At 29.9% G+C, this 27,988-nt stretch overlaps 2 protein-coding genes and 1 pseudogene across 2 annotated transcripts; 1 reads left to right on the forward strand and 2 right to left on the reverse strand.

The window, feature by feature from the left end:
• The first annotated feature begins 201 nt into the window (after positions 1 to 201).
• On the forward strand, positions 202 to 10,437 carry LOC132938572 (proton-coupled amino acid transporter-like protein CG1139). The gene is made up of 9 exons (XM_061005490.1): positions 202 to 760; positions 5,264 to 5,405; positions 5,534 to 5,684; positions 6,419 to 6,543; positions 6,654 to 6,738; positions 9,030 to 9,302; positions 9,419 to 9,597; positions 9,690 to 9,862; positions 9,950 to 10,437. The coding sequence occupies exons 2-9, from the start codon at positions 5,275 to 5,277 to the stop codon at positions 10,207 to 10,209; spliced, it is 1,377 nt and encodes a 458-aa protein (XP_060861473.1). The 5' UTR covers positions 202 to 760; positions 5,264 to 5,274; the 3' UTR covers positions 10,210 to 10,437.
• LOC132938573 (UDP-xylose and UDP-N-acetylglucosamine transporter) lies at positions 10,376 to 16,379 on the reverse strand. Its single transcript, XM_061005491.1, has 8 exons — positions 15,767 to 16,379; positions 15,580 to 15,693; positions 13,872 to 13,974; positions 13,269 to 13,400; positions 13,137 to 13,206; positions 12,918 to 13,027; positions 11,852 to 11,997; positions 10,376 to 10,798 (listed from the first exon to the last, which is right to left on the reverse strand). Exons 1-8 carry the CDS (start codon positions 15,841 to 15,843, stop codon positions 10,543 to 10,545), a joined length of 1,008 nt encoding a protein of 335 aa, XP_060861474.1. The 5' UTR covers positions 15,844 to 16,379; the 3' UTR covers positions 10,376 to 10,542.
• A 4,339-nt stretch (positions 16,380 to 20,718) lies between these two features.
• On the reverse strand, positions 20,719 to 21,426 carry LOC132937934 (uncharacterized; annotated as a pseudogene).
• Positions 21,427 to 27,988: the final 6,562 nt, after the last annotated feature.

Consider the following 27,988-nt stretch of genomic DNA (forward strand, 5'->3'; position numbering starts at 1 on the left):
TCGTCGGGAGGGAAGTGAAGAGGAATGATAGGACACATCATAATAATGGCAATAACTCCGGTGTATATCATATATATGTATGTATATATAATGTGTGAATTACTGCTAATTTATTAAATCAACCATCGTGGCACTTACGCGCGCACGCGCACGATGACGGAAAGCTTACTTGAACTGGTTTCACGACGTGTGCCGTGTGCGCCCATGCCCCATTCATTCTAGTTCGAAACCCGACGGCGGACGGTACACATACCGCGTAAATCGTCTCGACGCGCCGCTGTACAGTCCGCGACGACGCGATTTTAAGTTTACGCACATAAAAACAACATATTATACACACATAATTATATAGATAAAAAAATATATGCACGCGAAATCTCGTCATTTTCGGTCTTACGTTTTTATTCCGTTCTTATAAATAATAATGTGAATACACATCGCGGTTTACGATCGATTTACGTATATTGTTTTTTTTTTTTTTTTCAATCGGCCGGTTGATATTTTGTTTCTTACCTAACCCCATCACGTGCGGTGGTCGGTGTTTTTTCTTTAAAATTAAATTTACATTTTTATCGCTGGCGCAATAAAAATTATCGGTGTGCATTCGAAAAACAATGCGTGCATCTCTGGGACCAGGAAATTACATTTAAAACGTCATTGCCGCTCTATCTTTGGAAACTAACGAATTCCGACCGTGCCTTGCCTATTAATCTACGATCACCTTTATTAAACTCGTCAATACTCCACACGGCCTTACATTGTGAGTACTGAGTAGACATTATTCTCGTCATAAATCACCGAATGGTTTGTTAGTAAAAATAAATAAACCTTACATTTAAGTGAAATGTAACTTAATTTTTATACATTTGGTTATACCTAATGTTGCTCGCCACACGAATATCGAGTATCGACTGTGTCTGTCGATATCTAAAACTCTCATTTTGCACACACACACGTCGATAAACACAATAATGATAAAATACAGATTATCTATTTATGTACGATATATTTATATATCTATAAATGTCAGTATTTACACAGTTACCATAGAAGTTATATGTAAGCACATAATTGGAAACTTGGATATCATCCCGCTGAAGTAAAAGTAAAACCAGCAAAAGTAAAATATGCAATGATGTCGCGAACACTCGACCCCGTTTCAAAATTTAAGAGTGAACAAGACATCAACGATATACCCGTGTACCGTTAGAGTAGATGATGATAGTAGTGAAACATAATGGTCGATCTTGAATATTCCGAATACAATAATAAAATTATACCTATTAAGTATACAATATTTATTATTAATTTGCTCGTGTTTATTAAATTTTAGATTTGACAAAGTGTATCCCAGAGTACCTGCACATGGCTATATATATACATTAAACTAATTAGTATTATACACATGTTCCAACCACTTTAACATCTATATTCTACATAATTTATCTACTAGTGGTATTCGTTTATTGTTTAGAAATCGAAATAAATTGTATTGGTTAATTCTTTTATAATAAATAATATTAGATGAAAAATACATTGTTTATCCCACATTTAACGGTAGGTAGTAAAATGTATGGGCATAATGTATGTGGTATGCCGAAGTAATATAAATATGATAGACGATCTTACAATAATAAGAAAAACATTGTTATAGGTAAAGGTACACTGTTTTTAAAAAGCTGAACAGACTTGTAATATAGCCTATAGGTAAAGGCGTGTCTCAATTTAAGATTCTCAAATACTTATTTAACTGTTTTACGCGGCAATCGATTAACAAGTTAATATAAACAACGAGTCACCCACATTTTGAGTAAATGGTGAATCATGACTGTTATGTTTTTGTTTGTTTGCATTAGGTACCTACCTATACATATTTATTAACAATTTTTATTGCGTGTAAATACGTTAGTACAAATTATTAGTGATTTTAGATTTATATTATTTTATCTCGTTTATGTTATTTGTATGGACGACAATTTAAAATAATATGATGCGTATAGGACATATAGCCACATAGGTATACGTATAAAGAACGTGAGCAGGTCATGTGAGTGGATGGATTGAATATTAATCAGTCCAATCAACTCGGGTATGGAATAATAAATGTGTATGAAAAACATCAATGACAATGCCGTACACTATAGAGACAACATATACACTATAAAGTATAAAATAAATTATAAATGTAAATTGTAACTCGCGCGTACCTATATTAACGATTTAGCTAAAATAAAAATAACCTTAATAGCTATACCTACCTAATTTATAAGTACCATTTAACGACGTAGGTATAGGATTCATTAAAAAAATAAAAACTTAAAAATAAAGTTTACGGAATGAAAAAAACTAATACATCCTATAGTTATAATTATTTATTACACAAACAAATAACCACCAAAATAACAGTTTTATTCGTTTTGAACTTTGGAATAAAAGAAATTTAAATTCATCGAAACCGACATTAATGTTTAATAGACAAGAATTGACACTCCTTTAATAGTATAATTTATTTCTAGACCGAAAACAAAAAGCATCATTCATTATATCTTATAATTGAAACGCCAAAATCGTGTTTCTTTGTGCACTAGATCTATTTAATAAAAAATGGCAAAACTAATAATTTCGTAACCAGATATCGTATAAAGATCGTTAAAATTAAATTAAAGCAGAACTGGATCCGTGACCTCTATCGTGGCATTAACACTGCTCTTAAACGACTTAAATAAATATTATTATTTATTACAGACAATTAACTTATATTGCCGTAATCAATTAGCTAATAATAATTAAGTCATAAATAAAGTTCTTAAAAATCGAAAAGATTCATACCTACACAGATAATATTATGCGTTTTAAACACTAAAGCCTGTCTATAAACGTATTACTATAACCAGTAATTAATAACTATCAAAAATAGTTTGCGTGACGCTTACTTTACTATGTAATTTGCGTAATGTTGAAAGATTATAAATATAAAAACCTATAAAGATAGTGCTGCAGTAGGACCTACCTATACAGTCTATAGTATACTATAGCTAAATTAAGCTAAATTAGAAAAACGCATGCTGTGTCCATTTTGGTAAACGTACAATATGTATCACCATTGATAAAATACACCAAAACATGAAAATATAAATCAAAAATATAAAATCCACGAGGTATTGATTTTTCATGATGTAATTTAAGTAAAATGTTAAAAAAATAATGTTAATACTTAAATATTTTTAATTTTACTAAATAAATCTGTCAAGAAGTTCCATCACTGGATGGATTCTTCTCTAAAGTCTACAAACCCATCAACTCCCACAGCGCTTGTACTCATTGTAAAAAATAAATTTACAAATTGTATAATAAATTAATGTAACAAAAATAAAAAAAAATTTTACTTAACAATTTTAAATAGGTATATATTTTATCAATTACATATTTTCAACAAAAAATTCACGAACTTATAAAGTTCAAGGATTTCGGAAATATATAATTGTTTACTTTATATGGTTTGTAGTTCCAACAGCGTTTCAATAAATTAAACCAACATAGGTATAGAAAATAATAACAGATTTACATATATCGTATATGTGAATATAAATGTAATATATATATACATCAAATTGTGTAGCTGGATAGGTTAGCTTAATAGATTCACTTACCAAAGGACCTCGTGAACCAGTTAATCTAAACACACACACACTCAATTATATTAATAAACTGATTCGTTTGTACTATTATTGTTTTACACGCACAAGTAATAAATTTGTATTTGATTCTGGTGTTTAATGATTACCGAATTAACAACAGCGACTAAAATAAAAATAAAATACGTTTTACCAAACGTTATGTGACGACTTTCTTTTTATTTATTATAGTTTATCATATTTATATATTTTTTTAATGTAAAACTACATCGTTATGTCACCATCAATACATATATTTGATGTGTTATAGAAGCTAAAATACGTATCAATGAAAATAAATATTTAGCCCCACAAACTCAATGATGAATAAAATATTTAAATATATAAAATATAGGTATCATCTATTATTTTAACGTCAAACGTAATTTATGTGTAAAATCTCGATATATCTCGGCTGCCTTGACATTTTTACTGACAAATTATTTGTTTATAAATTACTACAGTGTTTAAACTGCCGACTGAAACGATGATAGGTATACTCTTTAAATGGTTAAAAAAAATGATTCAAATGGTGTTTCAAACAATATATTGAATAAAAAAGTAAAACAAATATTTGCATAGATGCATTAAAATTTCCAATAGAATAAGACTCAATTGCCTAAATAACGTACCATAATAATTTACTTTACGCCATACTCATAACTCATAAAATTTTATATTATTTAAACAAAAACAAAACTTGAGTTTTCGGTGAGCAATAGTATCCGCGTGATGAAGATAAAAAGGAGTTTCCGTTAAACGGCGGTACCTATATTTATTAGGTAGGTATGACACCTATATGGTAAAAAAAATGAATTAACTCAAACGGGGTACATATAGCTATAATATATCGTATAATACGTTTAAATGTTTGATAAAATAAATAACACAATATATAGTATTTCATACAAATTAGTTTTATATCACTATTAACTGCCCGTTACTTACCTGGTAGTGGCGGCTGGTACTACATTTGAGGTATTAAATATAATTTAAACGAAGCCAACAGAGGTAACGTTCATAGGTATTATTTTCTAATTTGAACTGACTAATCTCGATATTGTTGATCATTATAACAGAAAAAATAAACATTAGGCAGGTATATTTAAAAATTATAATCTAATAAATAATTTAGACTAATCTATGTATTAAATACTATCCGAATGCTAGAAATCTATTGCAAATGTCAATAATAATAAATAAAAATCAAGCCATTGTACACAAGTGCATAATTATTGACTGTATCATTTTATGTATCTGCTCATCAGTGCAGGCGTAGTCAGGATTATGAAATGAGAGGAGGTTAAGTATAAATCAAACCAAGTTTTTTACAGTTTTCGTATATTAATAATAAATTTATCCGGGGGTGGGGGGGGGGTTTAAACACCCAAACCCCCCTGGCTACGCCATTATTACCTATTAATCATAATGAAAAAATTTACGAACGGCAAATAAAATTCTACAAAATATATTTACCTAATATTGTAATGTATACCTATTATAGTATTCCGTCAATCGAACTCCAGAAGTGTATAATAATAATTATTATATTATATTATGTGGTATTCATCCTATCTCCCTTTTTTCAGTGACTTAAACGATGGGAGACAAATCTCGCAAAAACAGCGCCACTCAGGATGTGGAGGCTAACGGCACGTCAGATCAACAACAACAGGTGGAAGCTGTGGCTAAAGCCGTGCACGGCCATCCGGTATCTGAACATCCAACCACGTGAGCACTGTTTTTCTGTTTATAAAATATGATTATTGCCACATGACCAATTAATAATAAAACATCATAACACAGTAGATAATTAAAACAAATGTACCGTTGTTCAAACAATATAACTCTGTTTGCAGATACTGTGAGACACTAATGCATCTCTTAAAAGGCAACATCGGCTGTGGTATGTTGGCCATGGGAGACGCGTTTCGCAACGGAGGCCTTTTGATGGCGCCGATTCTCACAGTTTTCATTGGAACCGTGTGCATTTACAACAATCACATACTGGTGCGTAGATTCACATTTCACGAAAATTAAGTATAATAATTAATACGATCGATTTGACTTCAATTCATTCGATGAATACTATTATGGTAGCTGTTAATAACATAATCGGGTGGTGATTTTTGAGGGTTGAGTTCTATTATTCCACTGCAGATATATGAACGTGCCTATTTCATTCGTAGTATTTTCCTATAGTTGAAGTTTTCAAATGCAAGTTATGAAGTCGGTAACGGGCCATATGTGACCATGTGGGAATATTGAGATGGCACATATAGGCGCTGAACTAAGTATAATAATATATTACGTCGGTTTATATAATATGGTGTAACTAGTATACATGTATGACAGTCACCATACTTACAAGTTACAACTGTTACAACTTTGCAAGACATCGAGTTGCTATAAAGTCCGCGATGGGTATATTATATTTTTAGCACGCGGACAATTAAGTTTGTTGAAATATGGGGGATGGGGTCAGCTGGTTGTCTGCTGCAACACCAATAAAACTTGAAAATTACCATTTAGCACCACTGTATTGATTGGCAATACATTTTCTATACCTGACAAATTGTTCTCTCGCCCCTTCCCCGCCCCAACTCTACAGGGAATGTGTTTAACTTTGACTATACAATATACATTATGTTTTACTCATCGCGGTAATTCAATAAAATAATGATGCGACATGTATGTGTATTTGTATAAAATAAATAATAATATTAAATTTGTTTTCATTGCAGTTAAACGTGGCTCATAAGCTGAAGAGCCGACTGAAACTCGAACACTGCCCGACGTTCTCGGAGACTGTCGAACTGTCCTTTGCGACTGGACCCAAGAGCTTGCAGAAGCATGCGGACCTGTTTAGGTATGCGTGTAGTGCAGCAACCATGTTATTATTAACTGCAGAGTGCAGCAAACATACATGGGATAGAGTGCATCATAATAATATAATAACCGTGATATGCTATTTTTTAGGACCACGGTCAACGTATTTGTCATAATCACTCAGTTGGGATTTTGTTGCGTGTACATACTGTTTGTGTCCAGCTCCATTAAACAGGTAGGTGCATATAATATTATAGTACAGTTCTAAGATGCTGTGCTGTATTATGCTGAATGCTGCCAATAGATTACTATTTATTCGGATAAAAAACCAGATACTTATACGAAAATACGCCCAAATAAAAGATTAAAAAAAATAAGTAGGTAGGCCACTAGGGGGATCATTTCAGAATTTAGCGCGGAATGCAAAATATTTTATCAATAGCCAGTCAGAGCCGATCGCAATCAATTCGCTCATAAAATGTCTTAGAAATAAAAAATGCAGTTAAACATATGTTTACCTTGGTACCTATGTAATTAAAAGCAATCGTTTTATCTTTGACAGTTGGATACAAATTAAAACCTAACCTACGTACAATGTACATATATACTTTGATACAAAATATAAAAATATTATATATTTTTTATTTCAATTTAAAATGATTTGGCAGAAGGAAATTTAGAAGATAAATTAACAAAATTAAAACCACAGAAAAAATTAATTATAATATATTCACAAAATATAAAGACGGAATTCAATTAAAACAATAGTATTGTTAAATACTTAAGCTATTTAAATAATAGTCTAGTTTTTATCCAATCAAATTGTTTAATGCTAAATGTTGCGAAACCAAAGTCTGTCATCACCATTTAGGACAATAAAAATGCTAGGATTTTCTTCAACAGTAACTTTTCTGATAGGAAAGTGAATCTAGTTGGTACTTTGGGTAGTCAAAAGTAAAAATTTCCCAGTAGTTTTCAAAAGCGACGTGAAAAACAAAAGAAAAATTAAGGAAAAACGGGAAAAAACGGGAATTTTTACGCAAAATCTGTTTTCGAGAAAATCGATTTTGGTTTTTGGTGTAACTCTAAAACAAATGACCGTAGGGACATGAAATTTTGACTTTTGTTTATATTAGCATTTTCTATACACCATAAAATTTTGAAAATATTTTGACTCTTTTTGAGCTGTTTACGGATATTGTCAGTTTTCAATTTTTTTTTTTTTTTTCTATAAATATCAATAAAATTTTATCCGTTGAGTAAAAAAGCTTGAAAATTTAATAAAAGACTCCTAAGTTATTGTTTCAAAGGCAGATGAAAAAAATTAAAAATCCTTAGTCACAGTTTTTATTTATAAGCATTTAAAGTTCAAATTTTGACAAAATACGGAAAAATCACGAAAATTAGCAAATTATTTTGAGTTGAGAATTCATAAAAATTTTTCTTTTTAAATCTAAGATTTGAAAATGTAATATAAGATTACTCATAAGTTTGTCTACCTTTATCAAAAAAAAAAGTCTACAAGAAACTTAAATTAAATTTTTATGAGCGTCTGAAATTTATATTTTTACAACATTTGATATTCACTCGATTTCTCATGTAACAATCTTCTTATTTTATTGTAATTAAAAAACGAATGACTGTAGACACTAGAAAATTTCACTGAATGTTTATATTAGCATTTTCTATACACGATAAAATTTTCAAAATATTTTGTGTCTTTTTGAGCGGTTTACGGACATTGTGAGTTTTCATTTTTTTATTATTTTTTTCTATAAATATCAATAAAAATTTTTTTGTTGGGTAAAAAAGCGTGAAAAATTAATATAAGGCTCTTGATATATCGTTCTAATAGCAGTTGAAAAATATTAAAAATACATAGGCACAATTTTTTTTTATAAGCATTTAAAGTTCAAATTTTGACAATATTTATAACATTTATAATTTATTATTTTGTAGTTAAGAATGTATAAAATGTTTAACTTTTATGGCTAAGGATTGAATATTTAAAACAAGGCTCCACGTAAATAGGTTATATATAAATTACTTTATTCACAATAATATCATCAAATATACTTGGTAATATCACTAATATCATAGGCTGACTGACCGTTTTCGCTCAGAATCGTTTTTCTTATACAATGATATTATATCATTGAATTCAAATTTAACACCATCCATTAGAGTGACCCACTTGTAACCTACTGTACAGCAGAGCGACATCCACTTATCCACCTTTTTTTACTTTTATATGACTTATACTAAATACCAATAATATTTAATAAAAGTAACAACAAATATTTAAAACATTGATAAATGATAGTGAAGTGTGGATATACACATTTTTGTTTGTATATTTAAACGTAAGCTTTATTTAAAAAATATAATCTAGGGTCCCGCTTTAAATTTGACTTGATCACCACTCCTTTGCAGTAAGTACCCACTATTACTTATTCCAAGGATAATTTCTCGTCTTTGTATCCCGAATGTTTTTCACATTTTAATAATACATTTTTTACCCAACAGTTTTGCGACGAATATGGAACCGTGCTGGACATTCACATCCACATGATTTTCGCTCTGGTGCCTATAATGTCGTGCGCCATGATTAGGAATTTGAAATTCATCGCACCCCTGTCGACGGCCGCCAACATATCGATGGCCATTGGTTTGGGCATTATTCTGTCATACTGCGTAGTGGACTTACCGACCCTCAACTCCAGAACGGCCGTGGCCCACTGGTCGCAAATCCCCCTGTTCTTCGGCACGGCCATTTACGCTTTCGAAGGAATTAGTCTTGTAAGTGTACTCGGTCGTAATAACACGATCCACCAAGTAGACAGTGCCACCAGATGTCCAGATCTGATCATTTTTTGATCTTATTTAACATCAGTTATATTTTTATATATTCACAGGTATTGCCCCTGCAATTGGAAATGAAAACACCTAATAGATTTGCGTCAACTATGGGAGTGTTGAACGTCGGCATGACCATCGTGACCTTTATCATTCTGACCATGGGCTTTGTGGGATTCTGGCGGTTCGGCGACGACGTCAAAGGAAGTCTCACGCTCAACCTCCCGCCCACTCTCATGTAAAAATAAAAATAACACTTACCTACATGGTTTCACGTTATAGATGATATGACGCTGTTTTTGATACCTATGAAAAATACACTTTTTTCAGCCTTTCAAAAATCGTGGTCGGTCTGATGGTGTTCGCAATCATCTGTACTTACACACTGCAGTTTTACGTGCCCGTCGCTATCTTATGGCCATCGGTACAAGAAAAATACGGACCGTTCCAATCGCCCGCCCTCGCCGAATATCTCTTGCGCGCCGTACTAGTTTTTGCTACATGTATATTGTCATTTTATAATAAATTATTATTGTATCACGACGTGATTTTAAAACCATATCATGTGTGATTTTTGTGTTTTGTTATAGTTTTGGCGGCAGAAGTGATACCTCATCTGGCACTGTTCATATCGTTGGTCGGGGCCATCGCCAGCACTTTCTTGGCCCTAATATTCCCACCCATATGCCATATGGTTGTCTGGAAGGACGAAGGATTTGGAGCGTTCAACTGGAAACTTCACATGGACATCATTACTATAGTCTTAGGCCTGTTAGGATTCGTAACTGGTACATACTTCAGTTTACACGACATTATCGTTGCATTTAGCAAAGATTTTGGTTTCCATTGATTGAAATGGCTGCCAATCTCAATCACCTAATAGTCTTAGTAAATGCACTGTTATGTTTTTAAATATTTTATTATTATGACCTATATTTATTATATTGTTGAGTTAAGTATATATTTAAAAGTTAGGAAATCACATTACAATGCTCCACCAAATTTAGAACAAAGACTTTTAATTTGTTTGTAAATTATTTCTGTTTATTGTCTAATAAAATAAATTAATAAGTTTTTATTTATTCTAAACAAGTAGTATTAAACATTAACAACATATAATATATATTATAATTCTGTAATAGACTAATAGCCATGAATCCAACATCATAATAATGGGGTAGTTTTAATTCGTTTTCTTTGACTTTTTTGTTGCCTTTTTTGGCGCCGTCATTTGTTGTACTTTCTGAGGTATCTCGGTGAATATGATTGTACCAATAAATACCAAAAGAGTTCCAATCCAGTGGTACAAAGTGAATGGATTGCTGAAGTACAATATACTAAACAATAAACTGGCAAACTTTCGCAATGTTATAACCAGTGTTACTGTCAACGACGAACATTCAGTTGTTAAAAAGTAAACTGAACTTATGCAAACATATCTATGAAAATGTTGTTAAGAAAAAATTCAAAGAAAATGTCTTAAATGTATGTAAATTATTTTGGCATATAAATACATGCTTTTTTTATAAATATTTTCATTGATTAACGTTTCAACATCAAAGGTTATTATTACCCACTTTTTAATTAAAGCTAAATACAAGTTATGATATATTAGTTAATTAACGTTTTTTACTTGAGTTTATTTTCTGAAAATGTATTAAATTGTTACATAATTTAAAAATTACGCTTAGCCGCTTAGGTACAGGGTAGTTGATCACTATGTCTTTGATTATTAGGTTTTCATTGTACACATATTATGCTGCTTAATAAAATTATAAATTCCCCCAACATAGTATATTTATAATTTATCACAAAGGAAATTTGAGATGATTTTATGATTTGTTAAAATTTAAAATTTATTTCTCGATGGTCAAATCCAGCATACAAAAATATTCTACATTTTAGCACTTATTTACAACATTTTAACATTAACATTCTACATTGACATAAAAATAAAAAATAAAAGTGTGATATGCATAAACTAGACTTTTAACCGAGCTTATTTTTTTTTTAGATATCTTTAGAAAAAATCTACAGTAAAACTACAGTTATTTGTTTTTAAATTACAACAGAATAACAAAATAGTTTTTATCAAAAATTAGTTATAAATAAAAATGCCTGTTTTGCCTTTCTTTTTACTATTTTTTCCTTTATACATTTGACCAATGACCTTCCTAACTTCCAAATCACTTTCCCACCAGAAAATGTATTGTATTTGAAAATAGCATTTTTACTGCACAAGGATGTGGCAGACAACAAAAAATCCCACCTTCTCTGTAAAATTAATACATTCATTGCTATGCTCAGAATCTAAAATAATATTATACTTATTTTATAAATTAAAATTGGTAAAAATTATCTCATACTCTTTTTCATATACCATTCCACAATAACCAAGGTATTAAAAATCTTCTGTAAAAACAGATTCCCTCATCCACATACATACAAATATAAATATACAATATCAAATACCAAAAAATAATAAAGGATACTGTGTGAAAACATTACCAGTAAGATAAACAATGGTACTCGGTATACCAAATCCTATGAATGGCAATGGTTCACTTTCAAAAGCCATTAATGCATGTTCCTTAAGATTGGAGTATAAAAACAGGAACCACGGAAGTGGTATCAAATGCTAAAATTAAACAAATATATATTATTTACAGTTGTAAAAATGATTTGAAACATGGGTGGGTACAAGTGGTAGATGTAAAAACTATAAAGTATAAAACAATAAAACATAAAATATTAACTTTTACATGCAATGCATTTATTTATATATGATGAATGTAGAATTTGAAAAAAAAACTTTATAATATAAATTACAATTTTTGAATTTATGAAGATAATGGACAAATAAACTTTTTGAGAATGTTTGCAACTGTTATATTATAATAAACAGGTAGAGTTCAATTATAGGAGTCAAAGTTTATAAAATTAATAAGTTGAACTTTTACCGCTTAAACTAAACATTGTGTTACTTAATTAGGTAATATGATTACATTTGTACAAAGGAGGTATAATAATAATTTTAATCAGCCATTAATTTCATAAAAGCAAAAATATTTAAGCATGTAAAATAATAAATATATAAATGGAATCAGTCTTGGTAACTTTGTAATTTATTCTAAACATCAATCGACTCAATTAATTAATGACTCATTGAGAGATACTCACTATATTAAAATTTATAAATAATACTGATTTTACCGTGACTTGTGAAAAAAATACATTTGTATTACAGACAACAAGAATTGTTCAATGCTTCAATACATTTAAAATGCCACTAAAAGATAAAAATACTAGTTTTAAAACTCAAAACTATAATAATGCTGAGTATTAATAATATTAAATTTGAGGCATTCCCTATTATTCTATTATTCTTAATTTTCCTATTTTTTTTCTTTTCATTACAACTCATTTTTATCTGTATTAAAACTATTTAAAACTACTAAACTAATCTAAACCTCACAAATGAATGTTTTATTTTGTGGTATATTTTTCAAAATAATAGTATTTAATTAAGTCACTTCTTTATCATAGTTAAATACTTACAGTATAAAATAAAGCTTCTTGTGGATGTTTACCATGCTTTTTATATAATGTTTCTTGGTATATACCCATGCGAGCAGAAATGAACAACGCAATAGTCAAACATGCAATTCCTAAAATATTATTTTTGTTAATTTACTAAACATGTTTAATTATAATATGTTGAATAACTTTGTACACTAAATAACATACTATTAGTGTTCAATATTGAAAAATACATACCTAAGCACCACCAAAAGAAGTCTTCCAACTCTGATGTGTTTTGCACAACACCGTGTACAACAGTTTTTTTCTAATAAAAAAAAAAAAAATTGAAAGTATTTACTTAGCAATTATGTATTAAGCAACACTTACAACATCTTGACTTGATACGATTGTACATATTGTAATTCCAGCTGAGATCATGCCCACAGAAATAAACTTATCAAGTGTATACTTTTTCTTTAATATGATCACTCCCATAACCATATTTGCTATTAATGAGCCCTGAAAAGTAAAAGTTTTGATTATCTACATGATAATATACAAACAGATAATTTCATATTCTCATTAGGATAGGCTGGTAAACAATGGATTAAATGTACAGCATAAAATAATTAAACAATAAAGGTAAGTGTTTGAATAAAAGTAATGAGTAACACTGTAACTCAAAAGTGGCTATGTCATCATTCAAAATATGTATCACTATCATGAGTCTTTATAGAGTTTGTGCTAATAGTTATGATGTGGTATTTATTCTCCTCAATGATACTAATAAACAAACATTATTTTTATCGGTTGTAGTTATTTTAAATTAAATTCCAATCTAAAAACTCTTGAAATTGTAATAGATTAAGGATTAATAATTTGGTACTATAAGCACCATTAACATATATTTAACTAAAATTAAACTGTGAATAAGATTTTTTGATCTATAGTCACATAAAAGTGATAAATTAGTTAGTATAAAAATCATACCGCTCTGAAGATCATATGAAGTGGCATAGCAATATTTAAATCAAAAGCATAATTGTTTAAAACATTAGTTACAAAGAACATCGCCACTAAGATCATGTACCCTCTGAAAAAAAATTAAATAAATATAAATTATCAAAAAATTAGTCTGCAATTAAAATTAAGTATTTAAAAATAAAAACACAAATAATTAATTCAACAGAGTTGACTTATTTTTATAGTGTATAGCCGTATTAGGTACAGTGAAATCTGTATATAACGGACAGACGGGACCATTAAAAGTGTCCATTATAGACATGCTTCTACCAATTATATTGAATATTTATACTTTTGCCGGGACATTATCATATTGTCCATTTGAAAGAGGTGTATATACAGGTTTCATTGTATCATGGTACCAGTTTTTGTTTTTAACAATTTTTTTTTACCGAGACAGCACAACAAAATATACTAACCAAAATAAAAATATTATATTAGCAGTATGGAGTACAATAAGATATTATAGAGAATAAATGCAGTTGAGCTCAGAAAAAAAGGTAGCGGTGTCGAATGCTATCTACGCACTGAATACCAGTGTCGTATGCTATCTGCATTTGTATTGCGTTCAAAATGTCTTCAATTGGTGATTTATATAGACATATTATTTATACTGATGATACTTGTGTGAATTTTTTAAAACAAAAAGGTGTCTTACCTAAACAAGAATTTTGTGAAAAAATCAATAATATTAGCAATGAAGTGTGTGGTGGCGTTCTCAAGGAATGTTATAAAAATAGCCGCAAACGAGATTCCGATGGGCAATTTGTGAAAACAAAATACTTACGTTGCCAAACACGTGGTTGTCAAACCTATCAGCCCATTCGTAAAAAAAATCCGTTTTTTACCTATGTCGATATTAATGGAAAATAGCTCGTATGGTATTGGGCACATGGTATGCTCAAACTATGGAATGTTATTGGCGACATATAAAGGTGAAATATGGTATAAAATCGCATGGTGCAACTAATTTGCTGGAAAGGCAGCTTAAAGAAGAATGGTGGCGCTCCATAAACACAACAAATACGTTTGAAACATTTTTTATTGATATGATAAATACTTTTCAACTTTAATTAAGAACATTCATTGACAATCTTCATTTATTTATGAAGTGCTCTGGCTTAAAATGAAGTAAGATTTTTTATATAATAATACGACATAATTTATACGTGAATAGCAATGTGTAGATAACATTCAGTGCGTAGATAGCATACGACACCGCTACCGAAAAAAATTTGCAAAAATCACTTGGGAACTTAATTATATTTATTTTTTGATATAGATTCATGGCATAACCAACATATGCATAAAATAAGCAAAATCGAGGACCTCAAAAGATTATAACTTTGAAAATAAGTTTGGCTAACAAATTCAGATTGCACCATTGTTCTTAACTTGTTGAAATACAAAGGTTTCCAAAAAAAAATTTCCAAAAATCACTTGGGAGCAAAACTGCAATTAATCGTAAATACCAATTGTATTCATCATTCAGTATTTAAATACTGTATACCTATATAATTAAAAAGCAATAAAAATCATAACTTATAGGCAATATAACTATTTGGTCTAATTTATTACATAATATTTAATCAATATTGTGCAAAAAAAGATTTATAACCCTACGCTTATAATGTTACTGTACTCATAATTGTTTTATATATACATTTATACATACTTGACACTGATGCTTGGTTTTTTGGTACCACATTTGGCAGTGAATATAAATCCATGTAACGCTATTAGAAAAAATTGGGAAAACGTAATCAAATTTCCTATGCCAGGATCTTCTCTAAAATTTAAATCATACATATATATATACTAAATTTTGTATAGGTAGATAACATTATGAAATCAATACATACTTCACTAAAAGTTCCAAAAAAACAACATTGCTCATACATCCAAAAAATGTAGACCCAATTGCCACAGGTATACTCATTTTATAAAGAGTATATTATAACCTGATAATTTTTTTATGAATAAATGACTTGTGTCAAATTGGCTGACCAAATATATAAAATAGTTGACCGTTTTTCGTATGACTAGGTATGACTAGTGAGACCAACTAACTTGAAGACTTAACTATTATATTGAATTGTAATTAATTTTGATTCTCATATTGATATCGTTAAATCAGTCAAAAAGAAAAAGTATCAAGATTAAAAAATATATTAAATTGTTCACCTCTCCAATATAGGACGATGACTAAAACTAAAAAGCAAATACTATTTAGCTATACTACTGCAAATAGTAAGTAGTAATTACGTAAATGATTATATACCGGCCATTTCATGGTCATTTATATTTAGGTACCTACACAGCTGACGGTATAATACTATAATTTATAATCGTGTACGTAACCAAACACCTATGATAAAGTAAAACTTAAAAAAAAATAAGACGAAAAAAATTATTTTTATGTAATACACCAAAATAAAAACTATAATAATAAATAATAAGAGTGAACCACCAACAGTCTTGTCAGATAACGGAAAACAGCATTCACACTATAGATATGTATTATCATCTATGATTCACTCAGCAATCACTCGAATCTCGAGGACAGTATTATCACAGAATATTTCATATATTCTGTGGTATTATATTATATCTGTCATGTCTGTCTGGATTAGTCCGTGATAATTATATTGTATATTATCATGGTTTTAAAATCTCGTCACAGATGGCGCTTCGTCGTCGGGGCACTGTATTATTCTATTCAGTCTGTGACTATATGAAATTTGTATTATTATTATTATTATTTATTTACTTAATTTCATAGGCCTAAACTATAAATAAATAGACGGCCCCCTCGAGTGTCGGCCGCTCTTATTTCCAGTCGGAATTTTCTAACAATCTCGAGACGTATGACGTATAAAACCTAAAATTTTTAATTTTTTTCATTGAACCAACGATGGTCGTAAATCGACAATCATAATAATTATAATGGCTATAATATTAATAGGTACTAGGTAGATAATAGGTACGCTCTTGTGCATAATAATTTAATAGGTATGTCATGAACTATAAGTTCATACCCTATATTAATGCACGGAATACGGAAAACTGGCATACTCATCAGTTATCATAATGTGAGTATAATTATTAATGTATAATAATATAATAAACATAAAAAGATTCGGAGAGCATATTTTTGTGTACAAAAATTGCATTGGCACCGGGCGCTTAAAAAAAAATAACTGAAAACTATAAGTAATTACATAAGTTAATTTATCAGAAGATGACTTCATAAAATCTTCATATAATCATTCATATAATATGATTTTACCCAATTATACAAAAATTATATTATATAAGCTCAGATAACCGGCAAAATATTACTCTCAACCATATGAATTATTACCTAATTAATATATCTGATGCCAAAAGTATCGAACAAATGAACAATTGACATTATATATAATTTAAAAATTACAATAGTTATAATAGGTACTAGGACACTAGGTACATCATAATGTGATATTTTAAGTCCAACCTTAATTTATCTCGCATTGCCTATAACAGTTGCATCAGCTGAAAGATCATTTTCTAAACCAAAACTTATCAAAAATCACCTCTAACAAATTCAATGAGTCAATATCGACTATCAAACATTGCCATTATTTTGAACATTGAAAAAAATAAAACTGAAAAATTAAATATAAGTAAAATACCTAATAGAAAATTTTTTTTAGGAATTAAAGAACCCACCAATAATATAAATTGTATTATTTATTATTTTTAATAGACAGACAGTAACAGTAGTAATGATTTGTAAATAATGTAAATAATTTATAAATGACTCTATTCATAATATGTTACCTCTTGGCTCTTAGTATCGCGATGAGCATAAAAGCTTATAATTTACTTCCATTTAACCTACCTATACGTAACTACCTGATAAATGAACAAAATCTATGTAGGTATATATTTTTCTGTGGTTGCAATATTGTTATTTATAATAAGTAATAACATTATGTAGGTACCTATACTTCAATTCTAAACAACCAAAAAAATTAGAATAATACTTCCGATAAAGTGCCCCCCAAATTATTGTTTTCTTTATGAAGACATGCTGGTATCAGTGGTATCTTGTATAGTAGTTGTATATCTTGTATGGTAGTATCACAATCGTATAATATACTCAGCTAACAGACAGGCATCGGCAATATTACTGGTTGTAAATATTAGCATTTTCTATACACGATAAAATTTTGAAAATAATTTGACTCTTTTTGAGCTGTTTACGGACATTGTCAGTTTTAAATTTTTTTAGTTTTTTTTTCTATAAATATCAATAAAAATGTATTTGTTGGGTAAAAAAGCGTGAAAATTTAATATAAGGCTCCTGATAATATATCGTTCTAATATTAGTTGAAAAATATTAAAAATTCATAGGCACAATTTTTTTTTATAATCATTTTTAAGTTCAAATTTTGACAAAATTTATCAAAGTATAATTTAATAATTATTTTGTAGTTAAAAATTTATAAAATGTTCAACTTTTATAGCTAAGGATTGAAAATTTAAAACAAGGCTCCACGTAAATAGGTTATATTATATAAATGACTTTATTCACAATAATATCATCAAATATACTTGGTGATGTCATAGGGCTCACTGACCGTTTTCGCTCAGAATCGTTTTTCTTATACAATGATATTATATCATTGAATTCAAATTTAACACCATCCATTACAGTGACCCACTTTAACCTACTGTACAGCAGAGACATCCACTTACCCATTTTTTTTTTTTAATAATCTAAGTAAATACTAAATAAAAGTATTTTTGTTTTTTGCACTCAACCTATTACTTACCACTGTTGAAGACACATTTAATTCGTTTCAATATAAGGATCTAGGACTGGTTGAATAAATGTTTTATGAAACATGATTTATAACTCAGGCTTAGTAAACGTATTCGGAAAAAAAGGTGGGCAAGTGGATGTCGCTCTGCTGTACTGTAGGTTACAAGTGGGTCACTGTATAATGGATGGTATTAAATTTGAATTCAATGATATATCATTGTATAAGAAAAACGATTCTGAGTGGAGACGATATGTCAGTCTAGGTATAAGACATATTATACACTTATCTATGGTATTAAAAAAAAAATTGACCTATAATAAATTCCAAATTAATCATATCACAATATCCATTAGGTACATATAACGCGTTATACATCAACAACAAACCGTGATACTATCATCATAATATATCGATGAAAATATTACAAATTAGAAGTTTCAAGTGCCCACGAATAATATTATACAATCACAACAAAATAACTAAAATAGTTATTCTAGGTTTTTATGTAATTTCGTCCAAATTTGAACTTAAAATGACTATACAAATAAACTGTGCTTGTGTATTTTTTAGATTTTTTGGTAACCGAATTATCTATTTACATGGAATCTTGTTTTAAATTTTCAATCCTTAGCTATAAAAACTGAACATTTTATAATTTATTAATTACAATGGTTGATAATTTTCGAGATTTTGATAAATTCTGTCCAAATTTGATCTTTAAATGCTTATAAAAAAAAACTGTGCCTATGTATTTTCAATATTTTTCAACTGCTATTGTAAAAATATATCAGGAGTCTTGTATTAAATTTTTACACTTTTTGGCCCAACAGATAAAACTTTATTGATATTTATAGAAAAAAAAACTAAAAAAATTGAAAACTGAAAATGCCCGTAAACAGCTCAAAAAGTGTCAAAATATTTTCAAAATTGTATGGTGTATAGGAAATGCTAATATAAACATTCAGTGAAATTTTCATGTATCTACAGTTATTCGTTTTTGAATTACAAGAAAATAAGGAAATCGGTACATGAGAAATCGAGTGAATATCTAATGTTGTAAAAATATGAATTTAAAACGCTCATAAAAATTTAATTTGACTTTCTTGTAGAAATTTTTTTTTTGATAAAGTTAGACAAACTTATGAGGAATCTTGTATTAGATTTTAAAATCTTAGATTTAAAAAGAAAATTTTTTATGAATTTCTAACTCAAAATAATTTGCAAATTTTCGTGATTTTTCCGTATTTTTTCAAGATTTGAACTTTAAACGTGTATAAAAAAAAACTGTGACTAAGGATTTTTAATTTTTTTCATCTGCCTTTGAAACAATAACCTAGGAGCCTTCTATTAAATTTTCAAGCTTTTTTACCCAACAAATAAAATTTTATTGATATTTATAGAAAAAAAATTTAAAAAAACTGAAAACTGACAATGTCCGTAAACAGTTCAAAAAAAGTCAAATTATTTTCAAAATTGTATTGTGTATAGAAAATGCAAATATAAACAACCAGTGAAAATTTCATGCATCTACGGTCATTTGTTTTAGAGTTACACCAATAACCAAAATCGATTTTGTTAAAAATCGATTTTGCGTAAAAATTCCCGTTTTTCCTTAATTTTTCTTTTGTTTTTCACATCGCTTTTGAAAACTACTGGGAAATTAAAATTTTGACCTCCCAATGCACCAACGATATTCACTTTCCCATCGAACAAGATACTGAAGTCGAAAATCGAAGCATTATTTCGACTACTTATCGTGTACACAGACACAAAAATAAAAAAAAAATAAAAAAAAAATAAAAAAAAAAATAAAAAAAAAAACACACATCATTGTAAAATCAATACATTCATCGTTTCACTCAGAATCTAAAATCAAAACAATTAGGCTTTTGTAAAACAACCATCAATTTATTATTAAATAATTTACAATTAATTTTATTTAATTAGATATGTAGGTTTTTTTCAAGTGTATCTATATAATATAGTCTTCTGTATTTGACAATAATAAATAACTCGTTAAAATCAAATGTATTTTGTATTTTAAGACAAATTTTGAAAGTATTTCGCCAATTCCTGATTTACACTATTGTTATTGTTCAACGGGTCGATTACCGTCGAGTAGAAACGCTGGTTTTTGATATCAGGGAATGTCCGGCTTATGGACATACTGCACTGAGGACGACGAGAGGACATTTTTCGGCGCGCTGTCGGACCAGGACGCCTGGCGGCCACCGAGCCACCCCCGCGGGGGGTTCTCGTCAGGCCGCGACGACGGCGCGAGGTGCACTACAACAAGCGGCCGAACCAAGCCGGCAGTTTTCTGGAGAGGAGAATGCTCTGGTGCTCGACGGAGATTTCTATGGCATGCAGCGGCGGCAGTAGCCTGCACGGGACCAAGCAGAGGACAAGTCTGGAAATCAGCCTTTGCCGGAGGACCACCACAACGGAAATGCTGCCCGCGTTCGCGAAACCGGCCCGAGTGTTCGTTCTGGGGCCGGCAGGCGGTCGGCCGGGCGGTTTTGAAAGCTTGGAAAGCTTCTGCTGCAGATCGAAGTGCAGCCCGTGCGTGCCAGAACCGGAGATGGTGACTAGAGGAGGACGAGGAACTTTCGGAGATGACGGTGAAACTGATAAAAGGGTAAGATGGTTTGAAGACGATGGCAGTTCCGAGCAGTGCGATATGGCTTTAAGAATTCCGGCGAGCATTTCATTTGGAGGCTCGCTGGTCAATCGTAGGTAGGTATGCTTAAATTGTAATTTTGAGAATAATTATTAACAATTTTGACGATTTTTCGACACATTGTTATAATATAGTATATTATATATAGTAAGTCGTAACACACTTTTAGTTCATAAATACTGTATGCTTATAACTTACGTTATAATGTAATGTGTTGTCATGTTGTCTGTTTGGTAATTGGAAGTATAGGTAATATTTGATTTGGATTTTGGACATGGGTTTGGCTGATCTATAAGTGCTGTTATGTATAAATGTTATGTAGTCCTTTTCTCTCGGAACTGGTACGTCTCTTCTTACCCCGTTCAGTTTCACCGTCACTCCGTTTGTTCCTCTTCAACTTCGACTCTGTTGTCACCATCTCCCGGTCCCGACACCTGCAACTCTAGCACGCGCACCTCGACATCTGCAGCAGGCTTTCTAGTCCCGTTCGCCCGGCTGCTTGCCCGCCCTGACCACAGCAGAACGAACACCGTCCTCGCTCACCGGCGGGCCGGTTTCCCGGACGCGGGCAGCATTTCCATGACATTATGCCTTCGGTGGTCCTCCGGCGGCGGCTGATCTCCAAACTCGTCCTCGCCGATCCCGATCCTCTTCTTCAGCTGCTGCAAGTGCCGCTGCACGCCATAGTTTTTTTTATCCATCTCCACCGTCGAGCTCGCATCCTCCTCCTCCGCCGCCGGCCGTTCGGCCGCATATTACGTTGTAGTACACCAATCCTAAGCCGTCGTCGCTTCCCAACGAGAACGTGGCCCGATCACCGCAGAGGAGGCCGACCGTGTCCACTCGGGATCGGCCTCGTGGCGTCCAGGTCCGTCTGCCCGCCGCTAGTCCTCTCTTTGTCCTCGGTGCAGTATATCTCATTATTGTATAGGCGCCATCCAGTCTGGCGCCACTGCAGTTCCTGGACATTCCCCGATGATTCTATCTAACTCAACCAGCGTTTCTCTCCAAGTTCGTCCGGTATGAGTTTGATCAGACGAATGTGGTCGTGTACATAACTAATTCTAAACACTTAAATTTAAATAAGCAAATCTCGTTACTATGGTCCAAGATATTATTTATTACATTATGGCATTATATTTAATATATTATTTCGTTTTTAGCATTTAAAACGGTAAAGTTGTTTATTCAATTATAGCCAGATGACTATTATATTATAGTTGTGTAACTATAATAAACTTTTCAAAAGCGACGTGAAAAACAAAAGAAAAATTAAGGAAAAACGGGAATTTTTACGCAAAATCTGTTTTCGAGAAAATCGATTTTGGTTTTTGGTGTAACTCTAAAACAAATGACCGTAGGGACATGAAATTTTGACTCAATGTTTATAATTGCATTTCCTATACACCATAACATTTTCCAAATATTTTGACTTATTTTGAGCTGTTTACGGACATTGTCAATTTCCATTTTTTTTAGATCTTTTTTCTATAAATATCAATACAATTTTACTTGTTGAGTAAAAAAGCTTGAAAATTTAATAGAAGCCTCCTAGGTTATTTTTTCAAAGGCAGATGAAAAATATTGAAAAAACATATGCACAATTTTTTTTTTATAAGCATTTAAAGTTCAAATTTTGACAAAATTTATTAAATTTATAATTTAATAATTATTTTGTAGTTAAAAATGTATAAAATGTTCAACTTTTATAGTTAAGGATTGAAAATTTAAAACAAGGCTCCACATAAATGGGTTATATATAAATTACTTTATTCACAATAATTTCATCAAATATACTTGGTAATATCATAGGCTGCAGACTGACCGTTTTCACTCAAAATCGTTTTTCTTATAATTATATTTTTGTGTTTGGTGTCGGAGTATTAAATTCTTAGTTTTAGATTCTGAGTGAAGCAATGAATGTATTGATTTTATAATGATTTTTGTTTTTTTTATTTTTTATTTTTGTGTCTGTCATCACCTTTTAGGACAGTAAAAATGCTTGGAATTTCTTCAACAGTAACTTATATAGTATAAGTAACTCTCATAGGAAAGTGAATCTAGTTGGTACTTTGGGGGTCAAAAGTAAAAATTTCCCAGTAGTTTTTAAAAGCGTCGTGAAAAACAAAAGAAAAATTAAGGAAAAACGGGAATTTTTACACAAAATCTGTTTTCGAGAACATCGATTTTAGTTTTTGGTGCAACTATAAAACAAATGAACGTATATACATGAAATTTTCACTGGTTGTTTATATTTGAATTTTCTATACACCATAAAATTTTTAAAATATTTTGATTTTTACGAGCATTTGAAGTTCATATTTTCACAATATTGGATATTCACTTGATTTCTCATGTAGCGGTTTATTGTTATTCTAAAACGAATTACTGTAGATGCATGAAAATTTTACTGAATGTTTATATTTTCATTCGCTATACACCATAAAATATTTTGACTTTTTTTGAGCTGTTTATGGACATTGTCAGTTTTCAAATTTTTTTGTTTTTTTTCCATAAAAAATGTATTTATTAAATTTATTTGTTGGGTAAAAAATCGTGAAAATTTAATGCAAGGCTCCTGATATATTGCTTCAATAGTAGTTGAAAAATATAAAAAAAATATAGGCACAATTATTTCAATATTGTCACTTACGAGTGTCACGCATCTGCGTCCTGCACTTATAAATAATTATTACTTATTGTTACTATAGTCTATAATATGTTTTTTGTATAACAGACACTATTTTTTTCTAATATCATTAATATAATAAAAATAATATTATTGTAAAAAAATGGTTTATTAAGGTAATATTAAATAATTAATAATTTTAATAAGGTAATATTTTTAAAAAAAAATTGAAAATGTCAAGCGTCAAACGTTTATAAATACCTCAAAAGAGTCGAAATATTTTGAAATTATACCAAGTATTCATAAAAAATGCCAATATAAATTTGTAAAATTTGAGTAACTACGGTTCTTTGTTTTTGAATTACAACAAAATCGTTTGACAAGAATTCGTTAATTTACTGGCGAATAACCATGCAATGTCAAAAACAATTTTAAATTCAAACGCTCATAAACTGCAAATAATTTCACTTTACGGTTCCGGTACACGTTATTTTTTTGTTTCAGTTACTAAAACTATTACCATATGTTTTTTTTAATATTTGGACGAAATTATAAAATATTTAAATATGGGACAACGATTTTAGTATTTTTTTTTGCAATTAGAAAATTGTATATTAGTGGGTACTTGGAACTACAAACGTTCATAAAAATGTAACTTGACTTTCTTATAGACGTTTTTTTTTAATGCCTAAAGATAGAATCTTGAATTAAATTTTAAAATCTTAGATTTAAAAAGAAAAATGTTTAGGAATTTCTAACTCAAAATAATTGTCACATTTTCGTCATTTTTACGTATTTTGTCAGAATTTTAGTTTTAAATGCTTATTAACAAAAATTGTGATTATGTATTTTTAATATTTTATAACTACCATTGTAACAATATATTTTGAGCCTTGTATTAAATTTTCAAAAAATTTGACACAACGAATTAAATTTTTATCACATTCATTGAAAAAAAACTAAAAAAATTAGAAACTGAAAATGTCCGTAAACAGTATCACTATGTAGTCAGTAATCAATATGTTTTGAAAATTTCGTGTAGAAAATCGTGTATAGAAAATACTAATATAAACAATAAGTGAAAATGTTATGTATCTACTGTCATTTGTTTTAGAGTTACACCAAAAACCAAAATCGATTTTGTCGAAAGCCGATTTTTCGTAAAATTTCCCGTTTTTCCTTAATTTTTCTTTTGTTTTTCACTGCGCTTTTTGGAATTTTTCACTTTTGACCCCAAAAGTACCAACTAGATTCACTTTCCTATCAGAGAAGATACTGTTGATGAATATATAAGCATTTTTACTTTCCCTTAGTAAAAAGTGATGACAGACACAAATGACAGGAACAAAACACACGCATCATTGTAAAATAAACACATTCATCACTCCGCTCAGAATCTAAAATAAATAAATGTAATTATGATAAGTAATAACGTTATATTTGACAAAAAAAAAAAAACGATTGAAATTATTGTAAACGTAATTATAACGGAAAGCGATAATCAAAAATAATTAAATACCACAAACAAAACAAAGGTAACGCAAAACGAAATATTTAAAAATCTATTTATCTAAATAAAGGTCTGTTGGTTTCGTAGAAACATTATAATATCATGCAAACAATCTAAGAATAGATTATAGTATATTACGTATCTGGTACCTACCCCCAAACAGTTATTATTTTTAAATTTAATAGGTATTAAAACTAGGTATTTTAAATAACGATGAACGCAAAACTTGTAGGTATAACGTTTTTATTCTGAATAACGATAAACGCAAAAACTGTGTACCTAACGTTTTAATTGTAAATATATACTTAAATGGAATTTTTTTTTTCAAATGCAAGCCCTGCTCACATATTATATATTATGTACAACCCGTCTACCTTTAATATTTTTAAGTACCTAGCTATAATAAAACTTATAAGAAACCTTGAGTTTTTTGACTGAGCGATATATACCCACATATTTATAGATTGTAGTTATCTTATATGATCTATCGAATACGATCGGTAATAATATTAATTTTTTGTAGACCATAGGAGCCATCAGTCTTATAGGTTAGTTGAAATTATGTATAATTATTGAAATACCGGTAAATGACATTGAAGTATAGGTACCTACTTAATTAGTTATCATTACTAAGATGGTAGGGATACCGCAATTATTACACAACGTAAAACATTAATATAATATAATCAACATGACTACGTCATGACTACATGTTGGTAATTAGGTGCTATGCACCATAGACCAGTGGTTTTCAACCGATGTGCCGCGGCTCAAGCATTATCTAGGTGTGTTGAGAGTTTTTTTATATTAATATATAGGTATAACATATAAAATATAAATTATATAATATAAATTAATAAAATACAGTAATATATTATGTGTAATAAAACACAGTAAATTTTTTTATCTATTTTTATGAAGAAAACTTTTTGGCTGAGACATGTGCCGTGAAAATATTGTCAAGAGCACATTGCAGTGTGCCGTACTGCCGACTGCCGTGTTTAAAAAAAGGTTAAAAACTCCTGCACTATACGCAATAGTTAATACTTAATATAATATAGTCAGGGCCGCCTTAATACGATTTGTGTGGAATTTTAAAATTTATAAACTGTGAAGTCTCTATAAATCATAATTAGTTTAAAAAAAATTGTATTACATTTTCAAATCTTAGATTTAAAAAGAAAAATTTTTATGAATTTTCAACTCAAAATAAATTGCTATTTTTTGTGATTTTCCGTATTTTGTGAAGATTTAAACTTTAAATGCTTATAAATAAAAACTGTGACTAAGGTTTTTAAATATTTTTCTAATATCATTGTAACAATATAGTATAGGAGCCTTGTATTAAATTTTCAAGCTTTTTTACCCAACAAATAAAGTTTTATTGACATACATAGAAAAAAATACTAATAAAATTGGAAACTGACAATGTTCCTAAACAGTTCAAAACAAATCAAAATATTTTTAAAATTTTACCATTTATAGAAAATGCAAATATAAACAACCAGTGAAAATTGCATGTATATACGTTTAATTGTTTTATAGTTACACTAAAAACAGATTTTGTGTAAAAATTCCCGTTTTTCCTTAATTTTTCTTTTGTTTTTCACGACGCTTTTAAAAACTACTGGGAAATTTTTACTTTTGACCCCCAAACTACCAACTAGATTCACTTTCCTATCAGAGTTACTTATACAATATAAGTTACTGTTGAAGAAATTCCAAGCATTTTTACTGTCCTAAAAGGTGATGACAGACACAAAAATAAAAAATAAAAAAAATACACTAGTAGATACATTCATCGTTCCGCCCAGTGAATATAAAAGACTTCAACCTAAAAGTATAAGACGAGTACAAATACAATTCGAAAGACGAATTTTCGTTAAAATAATATTATATTATAGGCATAAGTACGTATCGATAATAATGATGTTTGGGAAAATAAGCCGTTAAATAAACGACGCGGTCGTACTCACGCTGGCTAGCAATAAACGACGTCGTAACCGTCGTCTGGGCAATGTTTGTATTTTTCGGTGACTGCTTAGACCGAAATTGTTTTTTATAACTCACTTACAATTTTGTCTCCAACAGTATTAGATACTTGTTCCAAACTATACCGAAAAAAAACACTGTAAATAAAATAACATGGCCACGACGGAGATCGATATAGACGCAATCCCGAGGGAGATGATTAACAAGCTTATTGACGAATTTACTGTCGACGAAAATCAAGAGCATATCGATGAAGAGCAAGTCCCAGAGGACATAAACGACATGAAAGACCCAGCTTTAGATGACGTCGTGAATACCCTTTTGGGTGAGATAGTCGAAGCTGTCTGCGTCAAAGTCGACGAAGGGCAGCAGCATTTGGACTACGACAAAAATCAAGAGAATATTGAAAACGAGAACAATCAAGAGCCTATCGACGAAAAGGAAGTCCCAGAGGATATAAAT

This window comes from Metopolophium dirhodum, chromosome 2 (assembly GCF_019925205.1).
Source record: "Metopolophium dirhodum isolate CAU chromosome 2, ASM1992520v1, whole genome shotgun sequence".
NCBI lineage: Eukaryota > Metazoa > Arthropoda > Insecta > Hemiptera > Aphididae > Metopolophium > Metopolophium dirhodum.